The 26,071-nt window shown below is 47.6% G+C and overlaps 2 protein-coding genes across 3 annotated transcripts in view; one reads left to right on the top strand and one right to left on the bottom strand.

The window, feature by feature from the left end:
- Positions 1 to 531: 531 nt before the first annotated feature.
- CXCR3 (C-X-C motif chemokine receptor 3) lies at positions 532 to 3,224 on the top strand. Of its 2 annotated transcripts, none has more exons than XM_049643952.1 (2): positions 532 to 677; positions 1,762 to 3,224. In XM_049643952.1, exons 1-2 carry the CDS (start codon positions 666 to 668, stop codon positions 2,725 to 2,727), a joined length of 978 nt encoding a protein of 325 aa, XP_049499909.1. In that variant the 5' UTR covers positions 532 to 665; the 3' UTR covers positions 2,728 to 3,224. The 2 variants fall into 2 exon arrangements, with proteins under 2 accessions (XP_049499909.1, XP_049499908.1); XM_049643951.1 differs by having other exon boundaries at positions 539 to 677; positions 1,639 to 3,224.
- A 2,075-nt stretch (positions 3,225 to 5,299) lies between these two features.
- GCNA (germ cell nuclear acidic peptidase) overlaps positions 5,300 to 26,071 on the bottom strand; it is a 26,892-nt gene continuing 6,120 nt past the window's right edge. The window contains exons 2-12 of the mRNA XM_049643950.1: positions 25,170 to 25,224; positions 20,292 to 20,435; positions 19,408 to 19,454; positions 18,966 to 19,002; positions 17,344 to 17,426; positions 13,927 to 14,271; positions 12,618 to 12,708; positions 9,362 to 9,506; positions 7,999 to 8,137; positions 6,819 to 7,023; positions 5,300 to 6,506 (exon numbers count right to left, since the gene is read on the bottom strand). Coding sequence (XP_049499907.1) covers positions 6,260 to 6,506; positions 6,819 to 7,023; positions 7,999 to 8,137; positions 9,362 to 9,506; positions 12,618 to 12,708; positions 13,927 to 14,271; positions 17,344 to 17,426; positions 18,966 to 19,002; positions 19,408 to 19,454; positions 20,292 to 20,435; positions 25,170 to 25,222 — 1,536 coding nt within the window. The 5' untranslated portion in view covers positions 25,223 to 25,224 and the 3' untranslated portion in view covers positions 5,300 to 6,259. The remainder of the gene's footprint in view (positions 6,507 to 6,818; positions 7,024 to 7,998; positions 8,138 to 9,361; positions 9,507 to 12,617; positions 12,709 to 13,926; positions 14,272 to 17,343; positions 17,427 to 18,965; positions 19,003 to 19,407; positions 19,455 to 20,291; positions 20,436 to 25,169; positions 25,225 to 26,071) is intronic.

Raw genomic sequence — 26,071 nt, 5'->3', positions numbered from 1 at the left:
CTGCGGCTCAGGTCATGATCTCACAGTCATGATCTCACCGCTCATGAGTTCGAGCCCCACGTCGGGGTCTTTGCTGTCAGCACAGAGTCCACTTCAGATCCTCTGTCCCCTCCTCTCTCTCTGCCCATCCCCCACTAGGGCTGTCTCTCTCTCTCTCAAAAATAAATAAACATTTTAAATAAATATTTTAGTTTTTAAAGAAGGTTAATCTTTTTGACAGACCTAAGACATTTAGCAATGCAATCTGCAATTATGCAAAGATCCACTCCAGCCCAGGACAGGTGAGCACAGGTGCCAGGGTATTGAGCACTGACTCCACCAGTGCAGAAGTTCTTGCCCCTGGCAGCAGGGCTGCCCTCCACCTCGTAGACACTCTGCTTCTCCAGATGCCCCACCTCAAAGGACCTTTCCCTAAGCCCCAGCCTTTCTGGTCCCCAGTTTGTGGCCGGGTCCCCCCGCAGCAGCGTTCCCAGGGGAACGGGCCAGAATAGGAGTTCCTGTGGCCTCGGTTCTAAGGACTGGCATAGACAAGCCCATGGAAGAGGCTGCCGCCAACAATCATGTGAAACCCTCACTTCCTCCGTGTAGTGCAGGTTCCCGACCACAATCACCAAAGCAGAGGGGCAGGCAGCACACAGCCCTGCAGGCAGAGCATCAGCCCAGCAATGGTCCTTGAGGTAAGTGCTGCTGCCCAGCCGGCGAGCACAGGAGCTCGGAGTGGAGGGTCCGGGAGACCGGGGGAAACGTCAGGGCTGGCTCATGAGCCAGGGCCACCAGAGGGCTGGGTGAGTAGTAGGTAGATGATGCAGGGATTGCAGAAGGAGCCCTGGGACAGGGAATTGGGAACCCACCTCGGCCAGGGACTTGTGTATGACCACAGGTGCAACCCCTCCCCTGTCTGGCTTCCGGGCCTCATCTGCAAAATGATCCCCGCCGCCATTGGCTTCCAATGCTCCCTTTGGCTCTGACTTGGAACTTACCCTTCCATGCGGGACTGAACTGGCACTGAGAAGGCTGGCAGCTCTGGGGTCATGTGTAGGGTAATGGGGTATGGAATATTTCTACCCAAGCTTGGTGGGAGAGCCCCCAGGGGGTGGCAGGTGGCATCCCTGAAGAGGAAGGGAAGAACAGGAACAGAAAGCATGTGACAGGGTCAGGGGGAGGACTTCAGTGATTTGTGGAGGGGCCCCATGAGAGGCAGGAAGTTGGGATCCCTAGACAAGGGCTAAGGAGGGAAGTGGGAGGCCAGTGACTGACCCGGAGAGGGGACTGCGGGGAGGTGCAGGGGGAGGCAGGTAGTAGCACCAGGCGTGGCAGGGAAACAGAAGGGCAAGCCAAGCCGTGAAGACAGAGCAAGGAAAGGGGGCAGGGAGGGCTCCTGGCACAGGGGTGGGAGGGAAGGCTTCCTCTGGCCCACAATCCCTGGTCTAATGGGATGGCCCACACAGGTGAGAGAGAAGCGGTGGTTGATGTGGGAAGTTACCACTCCAGCTCCCGGGCTGGGCACGGAGTTTAATAGGCGAGGGCTTAGACAAAAGACAGGAACTGGGGCCTGCCCGAAAGAGGAGCTACTCCAGGAAACGCTCAAAGGAGTGACTGTAAGGCCACAGTCCCTTGTCTCCTTCCCTCCCTCTGCAGATGAGTGAACACCAGGTGTTCGACGCCTCTGAGCTTGCCTTCCTCCTGGAAAACTGTAGCTCTTCCTATGATTACGCAGAAAACGAGAGTGACTCCTGCTGTGCCTCCCCGCCCTGCCCGCAGGACTACAGCCTGAACTTCGACCGGGCCTTCCTGCCGGCCCTGTACAGCCTCCTCTTCGTGTTGGGGCTGCTGGGCAATGGCGCAGTGGCGGCTGTGCTGTTGAGCCAGCGGGCGGCCCTGAGCAGCACCGACACCTTCCTGCTCCACCTGGCTGTGGCCGACGCACTGCTGGTGCTGACCCTGCCCCTCTGGGCAGTGGACGCAGCTGTCCAGTGGGTCTTCGGATCTGGCCTCTGTAAAGTGGCAGGCGCCCTCTTCAACATCAACTTCTACGCGGGGGCCCTCCTGCTGGCCTGCATCAGCTTTGACCGCTACCTGAGCATAGTGCATGCCACCCAGCTGTACCGCCGGGGGCCCACCGCCCGCGTGGCCCTCACCTGTGTGGTCGTCTGGGGACTCTGTCTGTTCTTTGCCATCCCAGACTTCATCTTCCTGTCGGCCCGCCGTGACGAGCGCCTCAATGCCACCCACTGTCAGTACAACTTCCCGCAGGTGGGCCGCACAGCTCTGCGGGTGCTGCAGCTGGTTGCTGGTTTCCTGCTGCCCTTGCTGGTCATGGCCTACTGCTATGCCCGCATCCTGGCTGTGCTGCTGGTCTCCAGGGGCCAGCGGCGGCTGCGGGCCATGCGGCTGGTTGTGGTGGTGGTGGTGGCCTTCGCCCTCTGCTGGACCCCCTACCACCTGGTGGTGATGGTGGACACCCTCATGGACCTGGAGGCCTTGTCCCGCAACTGTGGCCGAGAAAGCCGTGTGGATGTGGCCAAGTCAGTCACCTCGGGCCTGGGCTATATGCACTGCTGCCTCAACCCACTGCTCTATGCCTTCGTGGGGGTCAAGTTCCGAGAGCGCATGTGGATGTTACTTACGCGCCTGGGCCGCCCTGACCTGAGAGGGCACCAGCCGTCGTCTTTCCGCCGGGATTCATCCTGGTCTGAGACCACAGAGGCCTCCTACTCGGGCTTGTGAGGCTGGATGGGTGCTCCTTTTGCCACGCAGCCTGACTGCCCCCACATTCCAGGCTCCTCCGGGTTCCTCCCTCCCTTCCCTGTAGCCTCATTCCCCACGCACACTCCCGAGATTCCCTGGTGGCCCCGGCATCACCTGGTCTCCCAGGGAGGCACCCCCCTGGCTCTGGGGGCTATGCCACTGCTGCTCCTTAGCTGCCAAGCCCTGTTGCCACTTCAGAGGTGGCTGCCTTGGGGCCCTTATTGCCTTGGCTGCTAGGAGCCTCACTGCCCTCCTTATTTAGTAACTAGACCTTGGCCTTCCCCATGTTCACAGAGCAGGAAGCCAGCAGCATAGAAGCTGTCCCTATAGGGTCTTGACCCAGGCCTCCAACTCAGCAGCGACTGTAGCTGCGGTCCCCAAGGCCTCCGTATTTGCTCATGTTTATGTCTAAAATTCTGCTTAAAACTTTTCAATAAATGAGATCATCAGGACCAGGGTGTGTTAGTAGTGCATCATTTATATCCAGCCCTGCCCAGGCTCTGGGGATGCATTTCCTATTCTCTTTGCCTGGCCCCAGATCTACGCCAACCGATGTTGCTTGTGTTAACGTCTATGTGGAGCCCCCTCTCTGCCCTCTTGGGTACTCCTGTCATTCACAGGGAAGCACTCAGGTAGATGGGTGCAGGCTAACAGTTCACTGGACTGGCTGGACACCACTTAGGCATAATTTGGGGAAGGGCCTTCGGACATGAATAAGACACGGTCCCTGTGCTCCAGAAGTTTAGGCCAGCAGGGAAGACATGGGGAAGAGTAACAATACGAAACAGTCTATGCCACAAGGCAAATGAGTTGTCCCTAGACCGTGAACCCGGGTCTCAGAGCCCTGTGGCTGGAGCCATTTGGGAAGGCTTCCGGAAGACAGAAATGAGAAGACCCCAAAAGGCAAGTGGGGTCTCCAAGGACAGAGAGAAGCAAAGACAGCATTTCTGGGTAGAAGGGAAGGCAATAGCAAAACCGCAATGCTTCCTAGTACCGCAAGTGGCCCCAGAGTTAAGGGTTCGGGTGAGGGAAGGGTTGAAAATACTCAAGGTTGGTTTGGGATCAAGTGATGGTATCAGAGAGCCTAGCCAAAGGCTGTATGTAGCTTTATACAGGGAAGAGGAGATGCGGGCTTTTTCTTGGATAGTGACATGGGGCTGGACGAAAAGCACCAAGGTTGGAGGACTTGAGGACAGTCATTTGCACATAAGCCACCCAGAGGCACGGGTGGGCAATCGCTGAGGTGGATGTGAGTACAGGAAATGACCAGGGCTCCCCAGAAGGGTAGGTGGCAAGCCTACAGAGTTAGGACCCTCCCTTTGCAGGGGTGGAACAGCTGCACTGTCAGTTCCCCCTAATTAAGCCACCAATGTGCCACGATCCAGTTTCGCTCATCAGCTGGGCCTTTGCTGAGACTGCAGACCTGGATGGAAGCGGGATCAGCAGGGAGGGACCCTGGGATTTAGCCAGGGAAGCTCATGTCACCCTGCACACACACCCAGTCCCTTAGATGTGTGGTTAGCCTTGAGTGCGCGCATCCGCAAAATGAAGGAAGGATGGAAGGAAGGAAAAGGACAGAACACATCCTGCCCATAAAAAATATCAGTGATGCTAGACTAATAAAGATGTTTGTGGGGGTCTGACGGATGGGTCCCAGAGGTGTCCACCCTCAAATCCCCAGAACTTGTATGTTACCTTACATGACAAAAAGGTTGCTAATAAGCTGACCTTATAAAAAGTAGATTCTCTTGGATCATCTATGTGGGCCCCATGTCATCACAAGGGTCCTTCAAAGTGAAAAAAAGGAAGAAGGGGAGGGAGGGAGAGGGAGACAGAGAGAGAGAAATGTTGTTGGCTTGGAGGATGGAAGGGGGGGGGGGCACAAACCAAACAACACAGGTGCCCTCTAGAAGTTGGAAAAGACAAGGAAATGGATCCCCAAACCCCAGTGCCTCCAGAGAGAAACCAAGCCCTGCCCACACCTGGATTTCGGTCCAGTGAGGTTGGCACCAGATTTTTTTTAATGTTTATTTATTTTTGAGAGAGACAGAGCATGGGCAAGGTGGGGTGGGGGCAGAGAGAGAGGGAGACATAGAATCCGAACCAGGCTCCAGGCTCTGAGCTGTCAGCACAGAGCCCAACACGGGACTCAAACTCACAGACCACAAGATCATGACCTGAGCCAAAGTCGGACGCTTAACTGACTGAGCCTGGGGTACCTGAGTATCCCAAGCACCAGATTTATGACCTCCAGAGCTGTAAGAGAATACATTTGTGTTGTCTGAAGTCACTAAGCTTGTGGTCATTTGCCATGGCAGCAATAGGAAATGAATGCAATCTTGGCCCCAGTCTGTACCCTGGATGCCTCCCAGGAGTGGGAGGGCTGCTGAAGTGCTTACGGGCAGTCACAAAAGTCATAGAGAAAAACCAGAATGGAGAGTGCTCTTCCAGACACACTGTGGAGAGCTTCATATGTCCAGGGTCTTGGACAAAAGACCTGACAGTTTGTTCTGTGCTGTCAGGCTGTCAGTGAATAGACTCGGTTAACAAGTGAATTGCAGAAAACAGTTTATTTATTTTTCTAATCTTATGAACAGCTACACTGGCTTACATGGCTTTATTCAACATCAAGAACAACTCAATTCATGAGACATGTTTGTCTCTTATTTCTAAGTAGGTATAACAGGTTCCACCTGCCAGCAGCCCGGGTTTTGGAGGGCCACCTTTGAATCTGGTTCACTTCCCAGCGCCATTCTCCTTTTCTCAACCTGCCACTCTTGAACAAGCATTTCTCTTATTGCATTTTGTTCTACATCTTAAAACTATGTTTCTCTTACTGTATGTGTTCTACATCTTAATCTTAAAACTATGGTCTTAACACTATGGGTTTCTCTTAGTGTATCTTATTCTACATCTCAATCTTTTTTAAAATATTTTTTAATGTATTTATTTTTGAGAAAGAGACAGAGCATGCAAGCAGGTGAGGGATAAAGAGAGAGGGAGACACAGAATCCGAAGCAGGCTCCAGGCTTTGAGCTGTCAGCACAGAGCCTGACACAGGCCTCAAACTCACAAACCGTGAGATCATGACCTGAGCCGAAGTCAGATGCTCAACCGACTGAGTCACCCAGGCGCCCCTCTACATCTTAATCTTAAAACTATGGTCTTAACACTATGGGTTTTTCTTACTATATCTTATTCTACGTCTTAACACTATGGGTTTCTCTTATTATATCTTGTTCTATGTCTTAATCTTAAAACTCTGTGCGTCTCTTACTGTATTTTGAACTATGGAGTCTAAGTAACACCCAAGGTGGACCCAAAGGGCTTCTGAGTACTGTCAAAGGCACAGAATGGTTACCAACAGAATCCTTAGTTAAGAACAATCATCACTACAGTATGAAGCTATAAAAACGCACTTAAATCCTAGTATTCATTGCAGAAACAAATGTTTTCTAAAACTTCTTAGCAGTGGAGGACTCAGCTCGCACAAGTATACTCTCAGATAACCTTAAGGATTTCGCTTGTGCTTAAGGGCATAATCCTTGCTGAGCTGTCTCATCACATCACCATGGCTTAGTCCTTCCGCTGACTGCTTAACCAATCTATAATTCTCCTGCACATACTTGGCAAATGGTCTCACATGGGGCGCAATGGGGGTCCCATCCTTACGAGTTAGCGGCAGCATGACCAGAGTCCCCTTGCACTTGGCACAGATAAAGCGGTCGGTGTTCAATGATTTGGTGTAGCGGCCGACTCTAAGGAGGAAAAGAGACATCATGCAGTAAGGGAATCAGTCACTGTACCTCAGCATGTTCTCCGAGCTGCTGGCACTGGCCCAAAGCAAGACTTTTTGCCTGGCTTCTCAGAGAGTGGGGTACCAAGCAGCAGCAGCAGCCAGAGGTCAGCTCAAAGTAGAAGAGAATGGAGGAGGAAGACATGGAAAGGAGTAGAGATGTTTCACTCGTCCAGCCGGCTGGCCACATACTTACCAACAAAATCACAGAGAGCCAGCTGGAAGTCATAGCAGAAACAGAACAGAGGAAAGTCTGAGAGGCAAAGGGTCTCACCTGGCTTTGCACTGAGTGCATTCATAATGAATCTTGTAGTTAATCTTGTAGTTATGGCAACGGGTGACCAGGGGCAGCTCTGGATGCACCAGGTTCGATTTTTTGGCATAAAACTTCCATGAGTCGCCATGAGAATCACGAACACCATCAATCAGCCAGGAGGCCGCGTGGCAGATTTCATGGATCAAAGTATCCCGAAGGCGGTCTTGGAAGAGAGGGAGGCAAAGGAAACATGAGCACTTAAACCCACTCCCTCTGGCCTGCTACCCACTAGACTCTCAACCCCACCACATACAAAGCCATGTGCTACAAGTCTACATGGGCAGTCATGAGTGTTAGCTTCCCGGGATTCTGAAAGGGACATCTGTCCCCTACGTAACCGATTTTGTTGATGTCAGAGACAACAATCCTTTCAGGACAGCTCCAGCATGCTCTTCTTTTTGGGGGATGCTGCTGCTACAAATACACCCAGTCAAGGCCTGGGTTACGTTAAGTGGACGGGGTGGGGAGCAGTGGCTATGGCCTTGGGATTTGGTCAGGAGAAGCTCCACGGAAAAAGGGGGATTCTGAGCTGGGCCCCTAACAACTGACTGGCTTTGCAAATTTGAAAGGCCATTCTAGGTGCGGTGAGAAATGCAAACAAAGGACAAGGCCAGGAAGGTGTGTGGTGCATTCTGAGAGGCAGTGTGAAGAAAGTTTCGCTGAAGCACAGGACACGCTAGAGGCGGCATGCTTAGAGATAAGCCTGGCTGAGCAGAGTGGGGGGCAGGCTGCGACAGCCTGGAAAGCTAGGTGTTTTATGGAAAAGCGACACAGTGGTATGTAGGAGACTGAGTGGAGCAGGGAGAAGGGTGAGGTGACAAGGCCTTACACCTGGGTGGGGGCAAAGGAATGATGACAGGAGAGTCATTATGAAAATCTGGTTGATTGGTTAGCTACGGGGGACCCTGAACCTCAGTTAGCAGGGAGCTAGCTGCAGTGAGAAAGTTACCCTAATGGAAAGATGGCCAAGTTGGATTCTCAGGAATGAGGAGACATCTGTTAAGAATGTCTTCTGAGCAAGACATTCGTAGTAGGCCTATCTACCCAGGAATGGCAGGAGAAGCTGTGACACAGGCTGCCAGAAAACACCAGGACTTAAGAGTAACTTCATGGGCCTGTGTCAGAAGGCTGCCATCACCTGCGGAGTCGCAGACTTTCAGAGAAATCTGGATCTTCGCGTAACGCTCCTTCTTCGGGTACTGTGTCTCGCCAGTGGTGCACAAGCCAGCAGTTCTCAGCATCTTCTTATTCCAGCCGATATCGATTTTCTCTGGCAGCTGAGAACAAAAAGCAAAGCAGGCAAGTCAGAGAGCAGCTTCGAGCAGACCAAAGGATCTTGGCTCAGGAGTTTTGCAAGCCTAAACGTTCTGGGGAGAATCAAAGCCAGGCTGAAGCCCAGGTGAGAACAACTGACGGGCAATCAGGACCTGAGGGAGGCTGCTGAGTGTGCGCAAAAGCAAGATATGCGCTGCCCGGCACGGGGACAAGCGTCAGGGAGAGAAGTGCAAACCCGCCGAGGTAGGAATGGAACCCTGTGGGTACTAAAAGTGGTGAGGTGAGATTGTACATGCACCTTGGTCTACTCCTTGGTCCCGTGAGGTAACACCCCAGTCATCAGGAGTGATCTACCCAAAGGCTGGGGAGCCTTAGAAAGATCTGAAAACTATACCGGCAGGAAATTTCATCAGCAGCAATAATAAGAGTCTGAAAAACCTAATGACCACTGAGTCTCTCTGCCTCCAGGTTCTCTCCAATCCAGTACAGGCCCCACACTACAGACAGGTTAGTTTCCCTCAGTAGACGCTTTGTGTCCTATCCTGTCCCTGTGAGGTGGTGCCTGCTGATTTCAATTTCAGCGCCCCCCTCCAATCTGATTCCAAAGGCCCTCCGTTATGTAGTGCTACGCTACCAAAAACAAGTGATGGCCGACGTGTATCACTTACTAGGTCATAGGCCCTGTTCTAGGTACTCCAGGTGTATTACCTTCCCTAGGCCCAACCATAATTCTATGAAGTAGCAGGTGCTATTATCGCTCCCATTTTGCAGATGAGAAAACCAAGAAAACCGAGGCAAGGGAGGGGGGAGGTAACTTGCCCAAGGTCACACAGCTCTTCCCCATTTTTCCTCAGCATAAACCCTCTCTTCCAGATAGTCAAGCCTCAACACATGCCTCACACACGCCCTCTTCCCCCATCACTGCCACTCTCTCCACATCCTTCAGTCTCCCCCCACTCCACAGCCAATCTTATTTCCTCACCACTGAGGCGCTCAGTGATTTTTCTGCCTCTGCTGATGTCCTGTGCTGGTAACAAGTCTGTACCATATAGTTTTACCCACAAACATTGTCTGTTTCTTTCACGTGTGCATGTATCATCTCCCCATCTAAACTGACACCTCTCAAGGGCAGGAAATATACAGCTAGCACATCTGCACACCTCACAGCACCCAAGAGCACTGCGCATATGACAGGTGCTCATTAAGTGTCTATTCACCGACTGTACCTTTTTGTCAAAGACAGATCTGTTAAACAGACTGTACATTTCCTGAACCAGGCTGTCCTTATTTTTCTTGAACTTCCTTCCAGAATACTGCTTTGCCTTTTCCACGTCATGCAAGAAACATCCAGGTATTTCGCACACGGAATGCCTGCAAAGGTAAATTCAACTGAGTTTTGTATAGCTAAAGAAGTAAACAGCAGAAATGCATACGTACAGGTCATATCCGGAGAGACTCAGAAAACCTGCCGGTCCCTCTTACTTCTAACTACCTTATAGGAGAGCATTTCCCAAAGTTCCATTTGTAGACTTTTCCTACTCACTGCTTGCATCCTCAGAGATGTGAAGTCTGTGGTTACAACCTCCACTGGAGTGATCTCACACCTGTATCTGCAGTCTTGATCTCTCTCCTGGGATCCAGTTCCGAATTTACCATCGCCTGACGCAAATTTCCACCTGATTAACGGGAGTATGCCCCCCCCCCCCACAATGTGTTTAACTACCTGACTTCTGTTATAGCAGGCTGAAGACCTCAGAGACATTTTAAAATTCATTTCCTCCCCTGCCCCATATATTCAACAGGCACAAAGACCGCTATCTCCTTCACATCATCTCTTCTATCCAGCCTTTCTTTCCACCCCACGGTCACGAGCCTAGTTCAAGTTCCCTTCTTCCCCTCGATGCCTTGCCACTACAGCATTCCTCTGTGCTCCTAACCTCCAGGCTCTTTTCCTTCTAGTCGAACCACACACACACACTTCAGGTTCATTTTTTCTAGGCCATGTTCCAATTATGTCCCTCCCTGGCTTTTCACTGACTGTTGGGCCTAGCATTCAAGGCCCAGGTCAATCTGGTCCCAACATCTGTGTTCCAGCTACCATTTCTACTCTGGTCAAAGTGGGCAAAGTTAAACATTCTCTGCACAGGAACGGTGATTTCCCACAGTTCGTTCATGCCTTGGCACAGCGTAGGTGCCCATGACTGCTAGAACGAGCACATCTCTACCTCTCCTGAGAACAACCATGTGTGTAGTGCTTTACCATTTGTGGAGACCTTCTTTTTTGCATGACCTTATTTGATCCTCGCCACCACTCCCCAAAGAAGCTATTGCTCTTCTTCCTATCTCCACTTGACGGATGAGGAAACTGAAGGTCAGAGGTTAGGTGACCTGCCCAAAGTTCCCAGACGCTGAATCTTCTGGCCCAAATCTCATGGTTTTCCCATTAGACCACTATTGCTGCCCCATCTTTCGAGGCCTAATTCAAATGCACAAAGAATAGTGCTAGTCACATAAAGGACTCACACTTGTAACAGCTATTTAAACTAAAGTGTTTTTCTCTTGGCCAACAATAATCCACAAGACCAAAGAGATGAGCCCACAGAGCTGGACACATAAAACCAGAGCAGACACAGGTTAAGTGAGCTTCTAACTCAACAGAACTCCTGAGACTGAGATTTTGTAGCACACTCATTAACCCCTTATGTCACAGTGGGGTGGCTGGGGCACGGAGAGGAAAGAAATACCAAATGAGGCAAAGACAGCTAAAAGTAAGCATCCTCACCCCAAAGCCTGCCCCTGGTGACTAACACTTCTGCCTCCAATGACAGCTCTGAAAGCAAATCTGCACCCGGAAAGGTAGCAGATGAAAACCTAAACCACCTGCAGGCCTCGGTAGAGAATGTGACCCCCATGTGCATCAGCGCTCACATCAAGCAGGCCCTGTGGCTTAGCATACCTTTCCCCACAACGCCTGTGCCACTTTGCTACAGATGGAACAATCTCCACATCAGAGCAACCAACGAGACCCCAAATGGGTACATCAGACACCATGACCAGCTACACAGGAACAAACGCTAAGCACAACAGGAAGCCTCCTGACTGAAACAGGAAGCACCGAGGCAACAGTGAGGAGTCCAAACAGACTGGCCTCCTTTGGATGATGCAGAGGACAGTGACACAAAGGGACAGCTTACATGCCTTCTTCTGTTACGTCACACCACAGCAAAGCAACCTGGGAGCCACCCAACACACGTGGCCCTACAGGCAAAGCAGCTGAAATATATATCAAAAGAAACTCTGCTGAAAGGGGATCCACCTAAGAGAGAACACGCCAAACTCCAATAGCTACCTCACCAGGCAGGAAGTGCAGAAACAAGGAGAGCCTCTGTTCAGGGCCAAGGTGCTCTGTTGCCCCAGTGCCCAACACACCGTTCCTCTTCCCATAAGATGCATTTATTGGCAGGGTGCCTGGGTGGCTCAGTCGGGTAAGCGTCCAACTTCAGCTCAGGTCATGATCTCACGGTTCGTGAGTTCGAGCCCTGCATCGTGCTCTGTGCTGACAGCTCAGAGCCTGGAGCCTGATTCAGATTCTGTGTCTCCCTCTCTCTCTACCCCTCCCCTACTTGTTCTTGCTCTCTTGAGATAAATAAGTAAATTTTAGAAAAAAAAATTTTAAAGATGCATTTATTGGCCCAAAATACAGTTAAAACAAAATAAACACACAGGCTTCAGACATATCCTTGGTCTTAAGAGAAGTCAGATATAAGTATATATTACTCCTGAATGCAAGTAAGAATGAAGAAAATTAGGCTTACAACATCCTATTTTTAAGGGAAAAGGTAAGAAGTTGGGGGAATCTGAATGAAAAAAACCTGTTAGCTTTTTGCTTCAAGTATTAATATGTTCTTGGTCCAAATGACCTGTTGTTTTCAGGCTCAATTACCTATAACTTCATAAAAAGAAAGGAACTACAAGCAGTTTCACCCTAATGTTGACGCCTTCAAAATGTGCAAGAATAAAAACAGTAGTGGGAGCAACTGGGCACATCCCAAGCCCTAGAAAAACCTGGAAGACAACTGCCCTCCAACATCAATGGATTAGAACATGTCAGTTCTGCCTTCTCACCATCTCCACTGTGTTTGCTTTGGTTTAGCATAAACTGGTGGCCACGAAGCAGTATTTAGCCTGAAAAAAAGATTCTGGTTTGGCCACACATCATTTTTTGATCGGAGTTTAAGGACCAAGGAAACCTCAAGAGGCCAGAGGTGATGTGGGGGCAAAGGGAGGTGTGGAGCAGTGGGCTGCTCCTCCCTTTCCTCCTCCCCCCTCTTATGCTCTTCCAATTCAGGGATGGACACACTGTCCCCCCCACCACCAGACTCTTTCATCCCCTTGAAGACCCTCTCTCATGCCCAGTGGACTGCTTAACACGTGACAATTATCCAATCAATTCCCGTTCAGTCCGATACGGACAGTACGTACCCAGTGTGGCTTTTGTCACATTTTGCCGCATGGGGCTTCCTCTTAGAAGCAAACCTCTTTGAAGGCCCACGTGTTTTTGGTGCTGTAACAGCTGAAAAGAGAATAGCTCGTTTGTGCCCTGAAAATTGATCCCAGCAAGCAGCTGGCAGAAAGGTAAACCCAGGAGGAGGCCCCACAGCCACACCCAGAGCACCATCTAGAAACGAAAACGGTCTAAAGCCTGTATACTGTCCATTGGCCAGCGTGACAGATTTTTATCTATGGGAATCACAGAGCTGCCAGCAGAGTGTACGCTGGGTAGGGTTCTGTCATAGGTACCAGGAACTATAATGGGACCACATGAGCACGCCGCTATAGGTCAGATTGTGTGGGCACCTGAGGCACACGCAGTGTAAGGAATGCTGTCCACACTTGTTCCAAGGGCAAGACTGGATCCTAGGCAGCGCCAACACTCAATACGCAAGCCAGATGGAAAGATTTCTAGCACCCATATACTGCTAACTGCTCTAGCCAGAGACTTCCCCATCACGAGTATCATTTATTTGGTTATTAAAAAAAAAAAAAAAGAAAGTATTAAACATCTATTATGTGCCAAATACCAGGCTAGACCCTGGGAGAGACTTCAAAATGAGTTAGGGTCTTTCCTAGAGGTCTTCACAAGAGGCTCACCATCTACTGGGGGAACAGTTTCAGAAACATATTATAAGACAGCTGGAGGCAGTGGGGCGCCTGGGTGGCTCAGGTCATGATCTCACAATTCGTGAGTTCAAGCCCTGTATCGGGTGAACTCATGCTCCATTTCTGGTGAGCCTTGCTTCTCTCTCTGTCCCCCCATAGCTCACCTGCACCCACCTTTCTCAAAAACACAACAAAAGACAGCCAGGTAAGTGCTCTAGTAGAGACGGGGGTCTGAGAACTTTGGGAATCCAGGAGGGTGGAACATCTCCGACCTACAGTTCCCTACAGGAACTGAACACTGGGCTGGGTCCCAAGAAAAAAGGGATTATATCCTCAGGCCAGAAAGCACAAAGAGAAAGCATGCCAGTTGGAGGGAATGGTAAAATACTAAGACGTGGGCCTTTCTCCCCCATTTCCAGAAAGATCCTTTTCACCGGGGTGGCTGTCTCCCCTGGCCGCTAGGGACCTGCTGAGATGGCTTAAGGTCGGCGATCAGGACAGGCAGACCTCACAAGACAGACATACCCAGGGGAAAGGGCATGGCAGGCATGGCTGGCACACTGCAGGCAGGTGGGGGGGGCGGTGCTGGGCTTGTTCAGTGGGACAGGCCTACTTGATTCAACTGGCTTACCGGGCACCACACATATATTTTTGGTTTTGCTCTTCCTTTTCCTTGGTTGCTCCACCACAGGTGCCGGCTCTTCATTTGGAATCTCCACCTCAGTCTCAGCAACACCTGGCGGTGGGCAGAGATTTTCACCACTGCCCAGCTCAGCAACACCAGCAGATGAATTGTGCTGGCAGACATCAAAGGCCTCCATCTCTTTTTCATTTGAGGAGCTTTGGCCCTGACCACACAAATCGTCATCTATGATCATCACGGGGCCCTCAAAATCACTATCATCATCAGAAATAACTATTGGAGGCTCATCGATGGCAGGCTTCCCAATGTTAGAAGACACATATAGAACCTCATCTGAAATTCAAAAGACACAATCATGTAGAAATATACTCCCTCTGTCCCCCTTTCACACTCCACTTTAGATTATTGAGCACAAATTTAACAAACTGGAAGCTGTGACATTATGACTCACAGTTAAGCATGGATTATTTTAGAGGCACCTGGGTGGCTCAGTTGGATAAGGATCTGACTCTTCATTTCGGCTCAGGTCCTGATCTCAGGGTTCATGGATTCAAGTCCCATGTTGGGCTCTGCGCTTGAGGGCCTGCTTGGGACTCCCTCTCCTTCTCTCTACCTCTCCCTGGTTCTCTCTCTCCCCCCAAAATAAATAAACTTAAAGTAAAAAAAAAAAATAAAGAATCCATTATTTTAGATTGTTTTCCCTCTATCCCTTCTTTACTTGACTGAGAGCAGAGACAGATAAAATAGCAACCCAAGTCTAGTGGCAATTTTCCAAATCACACTATGTAGCACATTGCAGGTGCTCGGTGGTTCCCAAACACAGCTCTGCAGACTTGTGTGCTGTCACTGCTCTACAGAAAAACAAGAGAAATCAGAATAAAGTGGGTTTTTTCCCTACCAAGTTCGAGCTCTATAATTTAAGGGATTGTCCTTGAGATTACATCCTCCCTGAACTTTTGCTTTCTATACTTTATGCAATTACACTGATAGTAGATGGTACTGGAATTTGCTCCCATTGTTAGACAAAATTTAATGCTCTAACTAGTGCATAAATGCAAAGCTCTCAGAGCGACTGATGTAAGTGTGAAGGGTTCAGTCCTAACGCCAGCACTGAGAGACCTTGGGAACATTTGGAATGTCCCCGCCCTCCCCGAGCGTCCCTTCATCTGGAAATGAGGCATGGCATGTCTACTACCACATGCTCTCTGGAGTCTGTTCAGAGCCCAACTTCCAGGTTTCTAGGATTCCAGATGTTATACACACACACACACACACACACACTACAGCATAGACAAGATGCAAAAATATATTTGTGGTGCAAAAGCTCTTTATCCTACAATTGCAGATTTGGGATCATGTAATTTGAGAGTCTCCTCTATCATTTAATTACCAAAGAATTTCAGATATGCAATAAAGAGGAAGGAGTGGGTGTTGCTATGGTAAACAGTCATCCTTCTTAGAAATTTTAAAGAATTCCCTTTTAATTTTTTTTTTCAACGTTTTTTATTTATTTTTGGGACAGAGAGAGACAGAGCATGAACTGGGGAGGGGCAGAGAGAGAGGGAGACACAGAATCGGAAACAGGCTCCAGGCTCTGAGCCATCAGCCCAGAGCCTGACGCGGGGCTCGAACTCACGGACCGCGAGATCGTGACCTGGCTGAAGTCGGACGCTTAACCGACTGCGCCACCCAGGCGCCCCTTAAAGAATTCCCAATTGCACTTGAAAGTAAAAAACAAAGCAACAACAATAGCAACAACAAAAAAGAGAGTAGGGACACACTGCTGACAATCTACAAAAAAAATGACTGTACACTGACAAAGGTTAGAAGTGATCTTAGAAATATGTGGTCAAGCTCCTTTTTCTGTAAAAGTACCTAAATTCATTACAGTAACGGAAGAAAGGGCACATGAAGAACAGTAAAGAGACACACAAAGACAGTCCTATCGGGGCCCTCCTCATCTCTCCATTACTGGGATGAATGCCCACAGTGAAGGGTCCACCCAACAGAAAGGTCAGAAAAACCTTACTTCAAAGGTTATCCTCAAAAACATAGGGATCTTCTGACTAAATGAGTCAGCAAGTGGCGGCCTGTGGTGACGAATTGGTTTCTGGCTCTGTCACTCATGCCCTACCTCTAAAGCTACTTCCCCTGGGGCTCCCCCTGGCCCTTGATAGCGGCTTGTCATGTCACAGCCCCTACTCTGCTGCACCTGGACCCCCATCTCACTCAGGCACATCCAGAGCTGGAGAGGAAGGGGAAAAATAAATCAGAAGGGACAGGTAGTAAAATAGGAGTGTAGAGTTCCAAGCCCCCTCTCGTCTCCCTGCTCTGACATCCCAGGTTAGCCAGGGAACTTTGGCCAATGGTAGCTCTTGGGTGGTTACCAAAGAAATAGCCAGTAACTTAAGGAGAGGCCTATGTATCATGCCCTATACCTCGAAGTAAGCAAAGACGGATCAAGTACCATACCGTTCCTGATGCTTAAGAAGCTCCTGGCCTTCCTACATTTCACACCCACTGAACAGGTTCTGAACTGTGAGTGTAGTCCCATGCCTCCCGCAAGGTTAAAAGGGCCTCTGGGGGTGCCTGGGTGGCTCAGTCAGTTAAGTTTCTGACTCTTGGTTTTGGCTCAGGGCATGATCTCACGGTTCGTGAGTTCAAGCCCCGCATCAGGTGCTGCGCTGGCAGCACGAAGCCTGCTTGCGATTCTCTCTCTCTGTCCCTCCCCTGCTCGCAGTCTCTCTCAAAAATAAATAAACACACATTTAAACAATAGTAAATAAATACATAAATAAATAGGCCTCTGAATCCAAAGGGGCAAAGATCTGCTGTGGGAAACAGGCTCCGAGAAAAACAGAAATCTCTAGAAAACAAAGAGAACAGTGAAAGGCAAAGATGAACAGCTAGCTGGAGAAAGCAAAGGTTCTTCCCTGAGAAGTCCCTGTAGGCGGACTCAGAACCATCACCCACCTAGTCTCCATCAGGCCAGAAAGAATGAGCCCACGCCCCTCACTCATCGCTTGCCCTCTCTGCCATTCTCACACACGGAAGAGTTCAGAAAAGAGCAGAAGGTGGAGGAGCGGAGCGGCCTTCACACCTCCCTAGTGTCAGTTCCTGACTTCCTGGCCCCTGATTCCCTGATGCTTGGCAGGCCAAGAACTCTACGGAGGAGGGTGCCCAAGGTCTGAAGCAGAGAGAACAGTTGCTGCTGTGTTTGGAAATCCACCAGGGCGGGGAGCGAGGGGAATTCTGGCCATGGCCACATCTAGCACACACAGGGAAGAAATGGAGGCACTCGCTACTAAGTGATTCAGAATAGAACGGCTGCTGACACGCATCCTGAAATCACTACACCGTGAGGGCTGCGGAGCTCAGCTCCTTCTCAGTTACTAGTACACTTGCCTTCACTGCTTATTTCATATGCCTGAGCTCTGACGTTCTCACGGAAGTACTCATCCTCAGAGTCTGAGTCAATCACCACACAGCTGAGTGAGGAGACAGGGAAACACAAAAGAGAAATGTTAAGTGCCCCGGTCTTCTTCCCATGGCCTCTTCCAACTCCTCTATGATGCACAGGAGCACTTGGAAACATTTTCTTGCTTTGGTCCCTGTAGTAACTCGGTTGTTCCCCTTCTTTGGAACCTCTTTTCAAAAGGAGGCATTTGTCAAATACTGAGTGAAATGGGCTGGTGGGAGTCAAACATGGCAGAACCCCTGTGCTACCCAGGGTGTGGGTGGTGAGCACCCCTGTGGGGCCCTCGTTCTCGGCTGCCTTTGGTGTTTCAGTCAGAGTTCCCAAAAGGTTGAAATTCACCATCTTTCTGTACTTCCCAAACAGTGTACGAGAAGTCTTAACACACCTTTAGGGTGAGAAAATTACTCAAAACACCTGTCAGAGGATTTGCCTGCACGTGTCGCAGACATAAATCCGCTAATCCACTTTCACCATGGTCACCGATTTTAAGCTGCCAGGTTGATGGGCCATTGCCATCTCGTTTATTCCCTCCTTGAAAGTCTTTTCTGGATTTCTTAGGGCACCTGGGTGGCTCAGTCAGTTAAGCATCCGACTCCTGATTTCAGCTCAGGTCATGATCCCAGGGTCGTGAGATCAAGCCCTGCGTGGGGCTCCACTCTGCGTGTGGAGCCTGCTTAAGATTCTCTCTCTCCCTCTGAGCCTCTCCCCCACTCGAGCTCCCTCACTGTCAAGAAAATAAATAAAAATATTGGAAAATTATGAAAATTTACAAATTAAAGAATAAAATTTTGGGGCGCCTGGGTGGCGCAGTCGGTTAAGCGTCCGACTTCAGCCAGGTCACGATCTCGCGTTCCGTGAGTTCGAGCCCCGCGTCAGGCTCTGGGCTGATGGCTGATGGCTCGGAGCCTGGAGCCTGTTTCCGATTCTGTGTCTCCCTCTCTCTCTGCCCCTCCCCCGTTCATGCTCTGTCTCTCTCTGTCCCAAAAATAAATAAAAAACGTTGGAAAAAAAAAAAAAAGAATAAAATTTTAAAAATGTAAATAACAGTGACAAAAATATCCTGAACCTCTGATAGTGGTAATGTTTACACTACCATACACGTTATCAAATTTCATCACACTATACACCTAAACGTGTGATTTTTGCTGTATGAAAATCATACTTCAGTAAATCCACTACAGTTCATTCAAGTGGTCAATGTGGAAACCTCTGTTATCTAAGCATCCTATTTTGGATTTATTCCAGTAATATTCTTCTATCACCTCCTATAGTCTGGCACCTGGGCAACACCCCTTCACCGGGTAAGGGCCTGTGTAGTGGCAACTGAAAGTGAGGGGGCAGATCACATAGACATGCTGAGGGAGAAACTAACCAATTAGATAATGGGCCTGGCATAAAGAATCTAAGATTCAACCGGGTGGTGAGATCAAAGACGCACTGTGACCCTGAACACAGTATTGAGAGGACATGTGAAGTTTATTCTTAAATCTTCTTACCCACAGCATCATTCCTCAAAAAATTGTTAAATTTCACTCCTTTTCCTACTCACCTAATGTTCTGTTTCTGCTGCTTCTTTTTGGTCACAACTAAATCAGAGAAAGAAAGAGGGTGTCAGGAAGCATCTGAAGCATGATAAAAATTTGGTTACCCCATATCTTTAACTCCCTAAAACCAAAGTCCAGGAGTTAGGGCTGGTTAAAATGGATGGGAGACTCATATCCCCTCATGGGAGATAGAGAGGAAATAAAAGTAAGGAGAACCTAAAGAAAAAAGGTCAAGGAAGCAAACTGGAAAAGCAGCACAGAGAACTGTCCCTGCTCCTAACAACAGGGAAATAATCTCCATTTGACCCATCTGGAGCGAGCCCTGGTGGGGACAAGTCCAGGACCAGCTCACCCCAAACGTCCCAAATCAGTTCAGTCATCTCCACAAAGGCGTGGCTAAGTTACACCTGGAAACAGAAATTACTGCTTCAAGTGGACTCTACTTACAGGGCTCCAATTCTTCTTCGCTGTCTGAGTCCACAATAATGATGCAGCTGCAAAAAAGAAAATACACGTGGTTATAAAGGCAGGCTACTCCTCATCATACATAACCGCATGGCCAAAACCTCAAATGGAGAGAACCACAAATCAGAGCTTCTAGTTCCTGAGAGGCAAAAAGGTTGTAAGGGCTTATGAAATCAGGATCACAGCGGGGGGGGTGGGGGGTGGGGGGGGGTGAAGAAAAATGAGAAGCAACAGGCTGCTTAGCCTTTAACCGCAGAATCAAAGATAGGGGAAGAATGTTAGCTGAGCACCACTAGCTGCCTGCAAGAAGCCCATTTTCTGCCAAGTGATTTCTATTTAAAGATGTGAAAAAAAAAATAAATAAGGATACAAAAGTGAATTCTGAGAAAGGGGGCCACGGGTGAAAGGACTCAAGGATGAAGAGATTACAATTAAACATCAGAAGGAAAAAAGAGCAAGGAGGACATCTTTTGGGGCTTTAGTGCTTGAAGAGGGCCTACTTATTGGGATTGCTATCTAGGTAAGTGGACAAGGCTGATGGCCATCTTTTTTTTTTTTTTTTAATATATGAAACTTATTATCAAATTGGTTTCCATACAACACCCAGTGCTCAACCCAAAAGATGCCCTCTTCAATACCCATCAACCACCCACCCCTCCCTCACACCCCCCATCAACCTCAGTTTGTTCTCAGTTTTTTAAGAGTCTCTTATGCTTTGGCTCTCGGGGAGCAAACAAAGGGTGATTTCAAGGCTGCAACTTCTCTCTGCAGGGAACCATGATGTTGGGGCCTGTCGCTTCTCTACCCCCCAATAATGTGCCAGAGGCCCCAATACTCATCCCACGTACCCACACCTCCCCTCTCACCCCTCCCGTGGCAGGCTGCCTGGCACATTACAGCTGCACAGTAATGCCTGAGTCGATGCCAAAGCATGTTCTGGCTTGAGATCCTTCAGTTCTCCAGACAGCAGCTGACCGGACATCCCTCCATGACATTCATCTGCAATCCACCTGCAATAAAACATCACTTTGGTGCTGGAGCCAGGCTACATTCTAGGACCTGATCACAGGTAATCTTATTAGTTGTTGTGACACAGAGAAAACCAAAAGGGCCATGATAGTTATAAGGTTTTCCACAGAGAAAGTTAAGCTTAACCACTTTTTTATTTTAATTCTTTTAAATATAATTTATTGTCAAATTGGCTAACACACAGTGTGTAATGTGTGCCCTTGGTTTGGGGGGTAGATTCCTGTGGTTCATCGCTTCCATACAACACCCAGTGCTCATCCCCACAAGTGCCTTCCTCAGTGCCCATCACCCGTTTTCCCTTCTCCCTCATCCCCCCATCAACCCTCAGTTTGTTCTTTGTATTTAAGAGTCTCTTATGGTCTGTCTCCCTCACTCTCTATAACTATTTTTTTTCCCAAGCTTAACCACCACTTCTTGAGGGCTTTTGTTTTAGCCTTGAGGTTGACTGTTGGGACTGATTACATAAGTTTTTCAGTCTTCCAAGACACATGCTGGCTCAACACCCTTGGTTCAATTTCCTATTCATTTATCAATCACTGTACACTGGACTTCGTAGTAGGCCTCAAAAAAATTTTTTTTATGTTAGTAAAGAAATCTCTTGTTGAGTAAAAGGTTTCTCAGGTATGGGCCAAAACGTGACCTTGTTTCTCTTGAAACCTATTATCGACAAACAGCACTCCATATAAACTCAAACGTGATTCGTGCTTCAACTCTGTTCTTACATACTTTTGTGTTACACACAACACACAATTAGGGGTCAGACAAAAGAAAGAAGGGATCGAAAACATGCCACAAGTTACATGACAGAGAACCCCACTCTAATCCCTGAAGACAAATCATCGAATTCCACGTGGGATGGTAACCGACAGGAAAAGCAGTCTGAAGAAAGTGCTAAGAAGAAAACAGGTGGTCAAAAAGGAGACAAATTTTGTTAGATACCTTTTCTAAGTATAGTCTGCCACCAGGAGTACAAGTTCCTAGACAGTGTTTCAAAGCAGAATAGATGCACCTTGGAAAAGCCAGTTGGCTTAACCAGAATCCTATCATGAAAGGGCTAAGAAATCACATTAGAAGCTTTGAAGATGCATTAAACAAAAACCTTCAAAAACTTCAAAGGATCCAGGGCACCTGGGTGGCTCAGTTGGTTAAGCATCTGACCTCAGCTCAGATCTCAGTTTGTGAGTTTGAGCACCGCTTTGGGCTCCACACTGACAGTGCAGAGCCTGCTTAGGATTCTCTCTCTCTCTGCTCCTCCCTGCTCCCTCTCTCTCTCAAAATAAACTTCAAAAAAATTTTTTAATAAAATATGGTATTTCTCCCCATCTATCTTGTTGTAGTATTTAAAAAAAATTTTTTTTAATGTCTACTTATTTTTTTGAGAGAGAGACAGACAGACAGAATCCGAAGCAGACTCTAGCCTCTAAGTTGTCAGAGCCCAACGCGGGGCTTGAACTCATGAACTGTGAGATCGTGACCTGAGCCAAAGTCAGACGCATAACCAATGGAGCCACCAAGGCGCCCCTCTTGTTGTAGTATTAACAAAGAATCCTGCGCTAAAAAGCAACCGTCAGTGGCCATCAGAGATTACGAATTGGGCTCTGAGTGATCAATGAAAACCGGTCCCTCACCCCTTGCATTATGGATTTCTATAGCACTTCTGCCTTCAAACTGCCAGAACCTCCTCCACTGTATCAATTACCTTCTCTCATAAGTCACTGGGAAAATAGAAGCAATCAGACAGGAATTGCCTTGTCCTCCCACCAATGAGTCTATCGTCCTATCTGTAATTACACCCGATTCTCTATTGTTAACGATGAACTCAATGTTCCTACCACTATCACTATCTCTGGCCAAACCCTCCCTTGTACTTTGGATGCATCCCAATTTCAAAACTGTGGAAAAACCTCTCAGAATTGATAAACTACCACATACCCTATGTTCATTCCAATCTCTCCAGCTCTACTATTACCACCCCACTCTGAGCCACCATCACTTCTTACCCAGACTTCTGTAAATAAAGCTCTTGGGCCTCAGCTGTCAAAGAACCCCTTACCTCATAGGGCTACTGCGAAAATTCAACAAGATAATGTCTGCCCTCCTGCAGGATCATGAACTTGTCCCCCATCACAGCATTTATCACGCTATATTGGAATTGCCTGTTTACATGTTTCTATCTCCCATTCCAGAGAGTAAACCATGCAAGGATTTGGACACATACCTGTTACACACTGTTTAGTATAGTCAGGACTCAACTATTTTGCTGAATAAAAGAATGAATGAATCTCAAAAAGTGGTTGCAAGGATCCCTTTCACTGTTGTACATCCCCCCACCCACACCCCTATGGAACCTCGTTTTTAAAAGACTTTGCCTAGGAGATCTCACGAAGGAATAATCTTCTCTATTTAAAAAACTATGTATACACACCCATTTACGTGAACCTTATGTTGAAGGTTACACAAGGTACAGAGCCAGCCCAAAGTAGGAGCAAACACACAAAAAACTAACAATGTTGTCTGCATTAAAGAAAATACAGTGCCCAGATAGTGAAATGTAATAGTCTCAACACACGGCGAGGGTGGGTAGAGAGACTGGTCAGTTATTGTCCAGCCTCAAAAGCAATCTCCAACCAGAAGTCCAGGATCCAGCCTTCACATCTGTAGGTTCAAGAACTCAGGTCTGTCAATTCTTCATCAAAAGCTAGAGCAATGACCCTGTTAACCGAATTTGCAAGGGGTTGACTAATAAACCAGACTGCCTCTTTACTTCGCAGGAGAACTAATGCCAACCATCTGCCCTTGTGCACTATTTGGGTCAAGTGACTGAGGGTCCTAGAAAGAGCTAGAATTTTACCTGGTGTATTCTTGGTAACACACATTTTTTCTTTAATTGAATGCTTCTACAAGGATCTTTGTGTATTTAATTCCTTTTATAAATTGGATCTTCCTAAAGTTGATTCCCCAAAGTCAAATTAATCAAAAGTACAACCAATTTTATAGTTTTATAATCCTTCCCAAAGGTTTAGATCAGCACATAGTTCAGCAACATTACAGTAACAGGATTAAATATTTCTCATTTGCTACTTAATAGGAAAATAACATTGAATTCAGTTCTTTTCATTACTTCTTAAGATGTGTATTTTCCAATGTGTATTTGCTGCATTGTTTTCTAATCCCCCCTTCCATTTTATTTATTTATTTTATTTATTTATTTTTTTTTTTTTTAATTTTTTTTTTCAACGTTTATTTATTTTTGGGACAGAGAGAGACAGAGCATGAATGGGGGAGGGACAGAGAGAGAGGGAGACACAGAATCGGAAACAGGCTCCAGGCTCTGAGCCATCAGCCCAGAGCCTGACGCGGGGCTCGAACTCACGGACCGTGAGATCGTGACCTGGCTGAAGTCGGACGCTTAACCGACTGCGCCACCCAGGCGCCCCTCCCCTTCCATTTTAATGACTATCACGTTATAATGCTTACCAGATACTTTTGTGAGTGATAACACTGAAACAGGAGTAAGGAAGAGGAACACTTTGTCCCTGATTCCTCCAAGAGTCCCACTCCCCAAGAATAAACAATGTGTCTTATTTATTCTTCTGGAAAGTTCTTAAACATAAACACATACCAGCACAAGGCAAGTGCACACATCTTTTAAAATAAATATTATGCTATATGGATTCTTCTATGGCTTACAGTGTTTCACATTATGTATCTTAGAAATCTCTCCATTAGGAGTACGTTCGGTTCTTTTGCACATTTTTTGGAGGAACCATAATTTATTCAACTACACCCTTAGGTCATTTAAACTCTTTCCAATTTGTGTTAATACAAACAGTGCTGCGATGAACATCCTTGTACTTCTCTGTATGCTAAGATTAAGTCATACATCCTTCTTCCACAGAACTCAACAAAGACCAAACCAGCCTGTGTATGTCTGTGTACAATTAAATAAACATGAGTTATAGGGAGAAGGGACATGGGAGAAGGGGAAAAGGAGTCAAGAAACAGTAAGAGTGAACTACACAAAAAGAATGTAGGATATAACCACGTTTATGCACTTAAGTATATGGGTGTGTGTATGCGTACAATTTTATTTAATATGTTAAATTAGTTAATATATAATTTAATATATTAAATAAGATAAAATTGTACTAACGTGGAAAGAAAATGTCCTAAGAGTGGAATTACTAGGTCAAAGAACATGGGCAGTTAAAAGTTGCACCAATTTATATTCTCACAATGGCTATATGAAATTGCCCGTTCACCGACAAATTTGCCAACTCCAGTTATTATCAATTTTTTTACATCTCTGCCAATCTGGTATACGAAAAATGGTATCTCATTAACATTTTCATTTCTTTAAATATAAGCAATATAATGAAAAGTGGAATAAATTTTAACATCTACGTTCAAATGTTTATTTGAAAATCATTAGAATGAAGAACTTTCTAGGAATTATGCATATTCAACAATGCACTGTGTTGCTTCATGGAGGAGTATGCTCCTAGCCACTAATAGAGGTGTTATATAGAGGATTCATACATCGAGTAAGAGGCTGGACTCATATGATTCTAAGGCCCCTTTTCACAATTCTCCTTTTATGACTAACCAAATTATACACCCTGCAGACTCTAAATGAAAGAAACATATACTTTTTGAGAAAATCATTTTGCCAACACAGCAGGACTAAAAAGAAAAGAGAATTTTTCCAGTCTCACCAATCATCTTCTTCAATCTTAGATTGGCCAGGTACTTCTTCCGACATGTCCATGTCTACAGTCAAGACAAAAACATACTTTTTAAAGAAAACGAAAACCCAGAACAAACATTTCTACATTCTGCATTTATCTTCGAGCAGCTTATTCACCCTAATTTAAAGCTAAAACTTTGCTCTGTGAAATGAGATGTATTTAAATTTGTTGCAGACTTTTCCTGGATGGAGAAAACTAGAGACAAGGTATACCACCCCACCCCTCATCAGAGAAGAACCCTGTCCCACCAAGGTTCTTTTGCAGATCACTCAGAAAGCCCAAAGCACATGCCAGCCTCTGATGTTAAGTTACCTCAACCCCCACATTTTCAAGGACAATCATTCATTCATTAGCCCCAGGATACATTTTCTCCCTCATGCACTAACTCCTATTCAGTCCCTGGCCCAGTGACATCTTCCCTCAAAGGGATTCCCACTCCCCACATCCCAACTGGCCGGCCACTCTCCCCATACTTGCACTCTCCCTACTCCTGCCTCATGCCCCAAGAAGAACCTATCAGGCTTCAACCCCTCCACCCTCTTCCATCCCTCCACCTCTCTACTCCTATTCCCAGCCAGTCTTACACAGACCAGGCCATCACACCCCACACAAACCTCTATCCAACCTCTACCCTCCCTACCCCCTTACTGTACCCCACCTTCCACTGGTCTTACACGGATCAGGTCACCCTCACCCTCAAATGCTCTACACCTTCTCCCAATGCCCTGATCCCCCTATTCTCACTTTCTGCCTCAGCCTGTCTTGCACCAATATGGCCCCCAAACCTCCCAAAGCCTCCACTCACCACTACCTCCACCTCCTACTCCCCGCTTCTCATCCCCAGGTGGTCTAGGCTCCTCCCCCCTCCC

The sequence above is a fragment of the Panthera uncia genome, chromosome X (assembly GCF_023721935.1).
Source record: "Panthera uncia isolate 11264 chromosome X, Puncia_PCG_1.0, whole genome shotgun sequence".
NCBI classification, from domain to species: domain Eukaryota; kingdom Metazoa; phylum Chordata; class Mammalia; order Carnivora; family Felidae; genus Panthera; species Panthera uncia.
The sequence above is the reverse complement of the archived record's forward strand: the minus strand, read 5'-3'. Positions and strand labels throughout refer to the sequence as shown.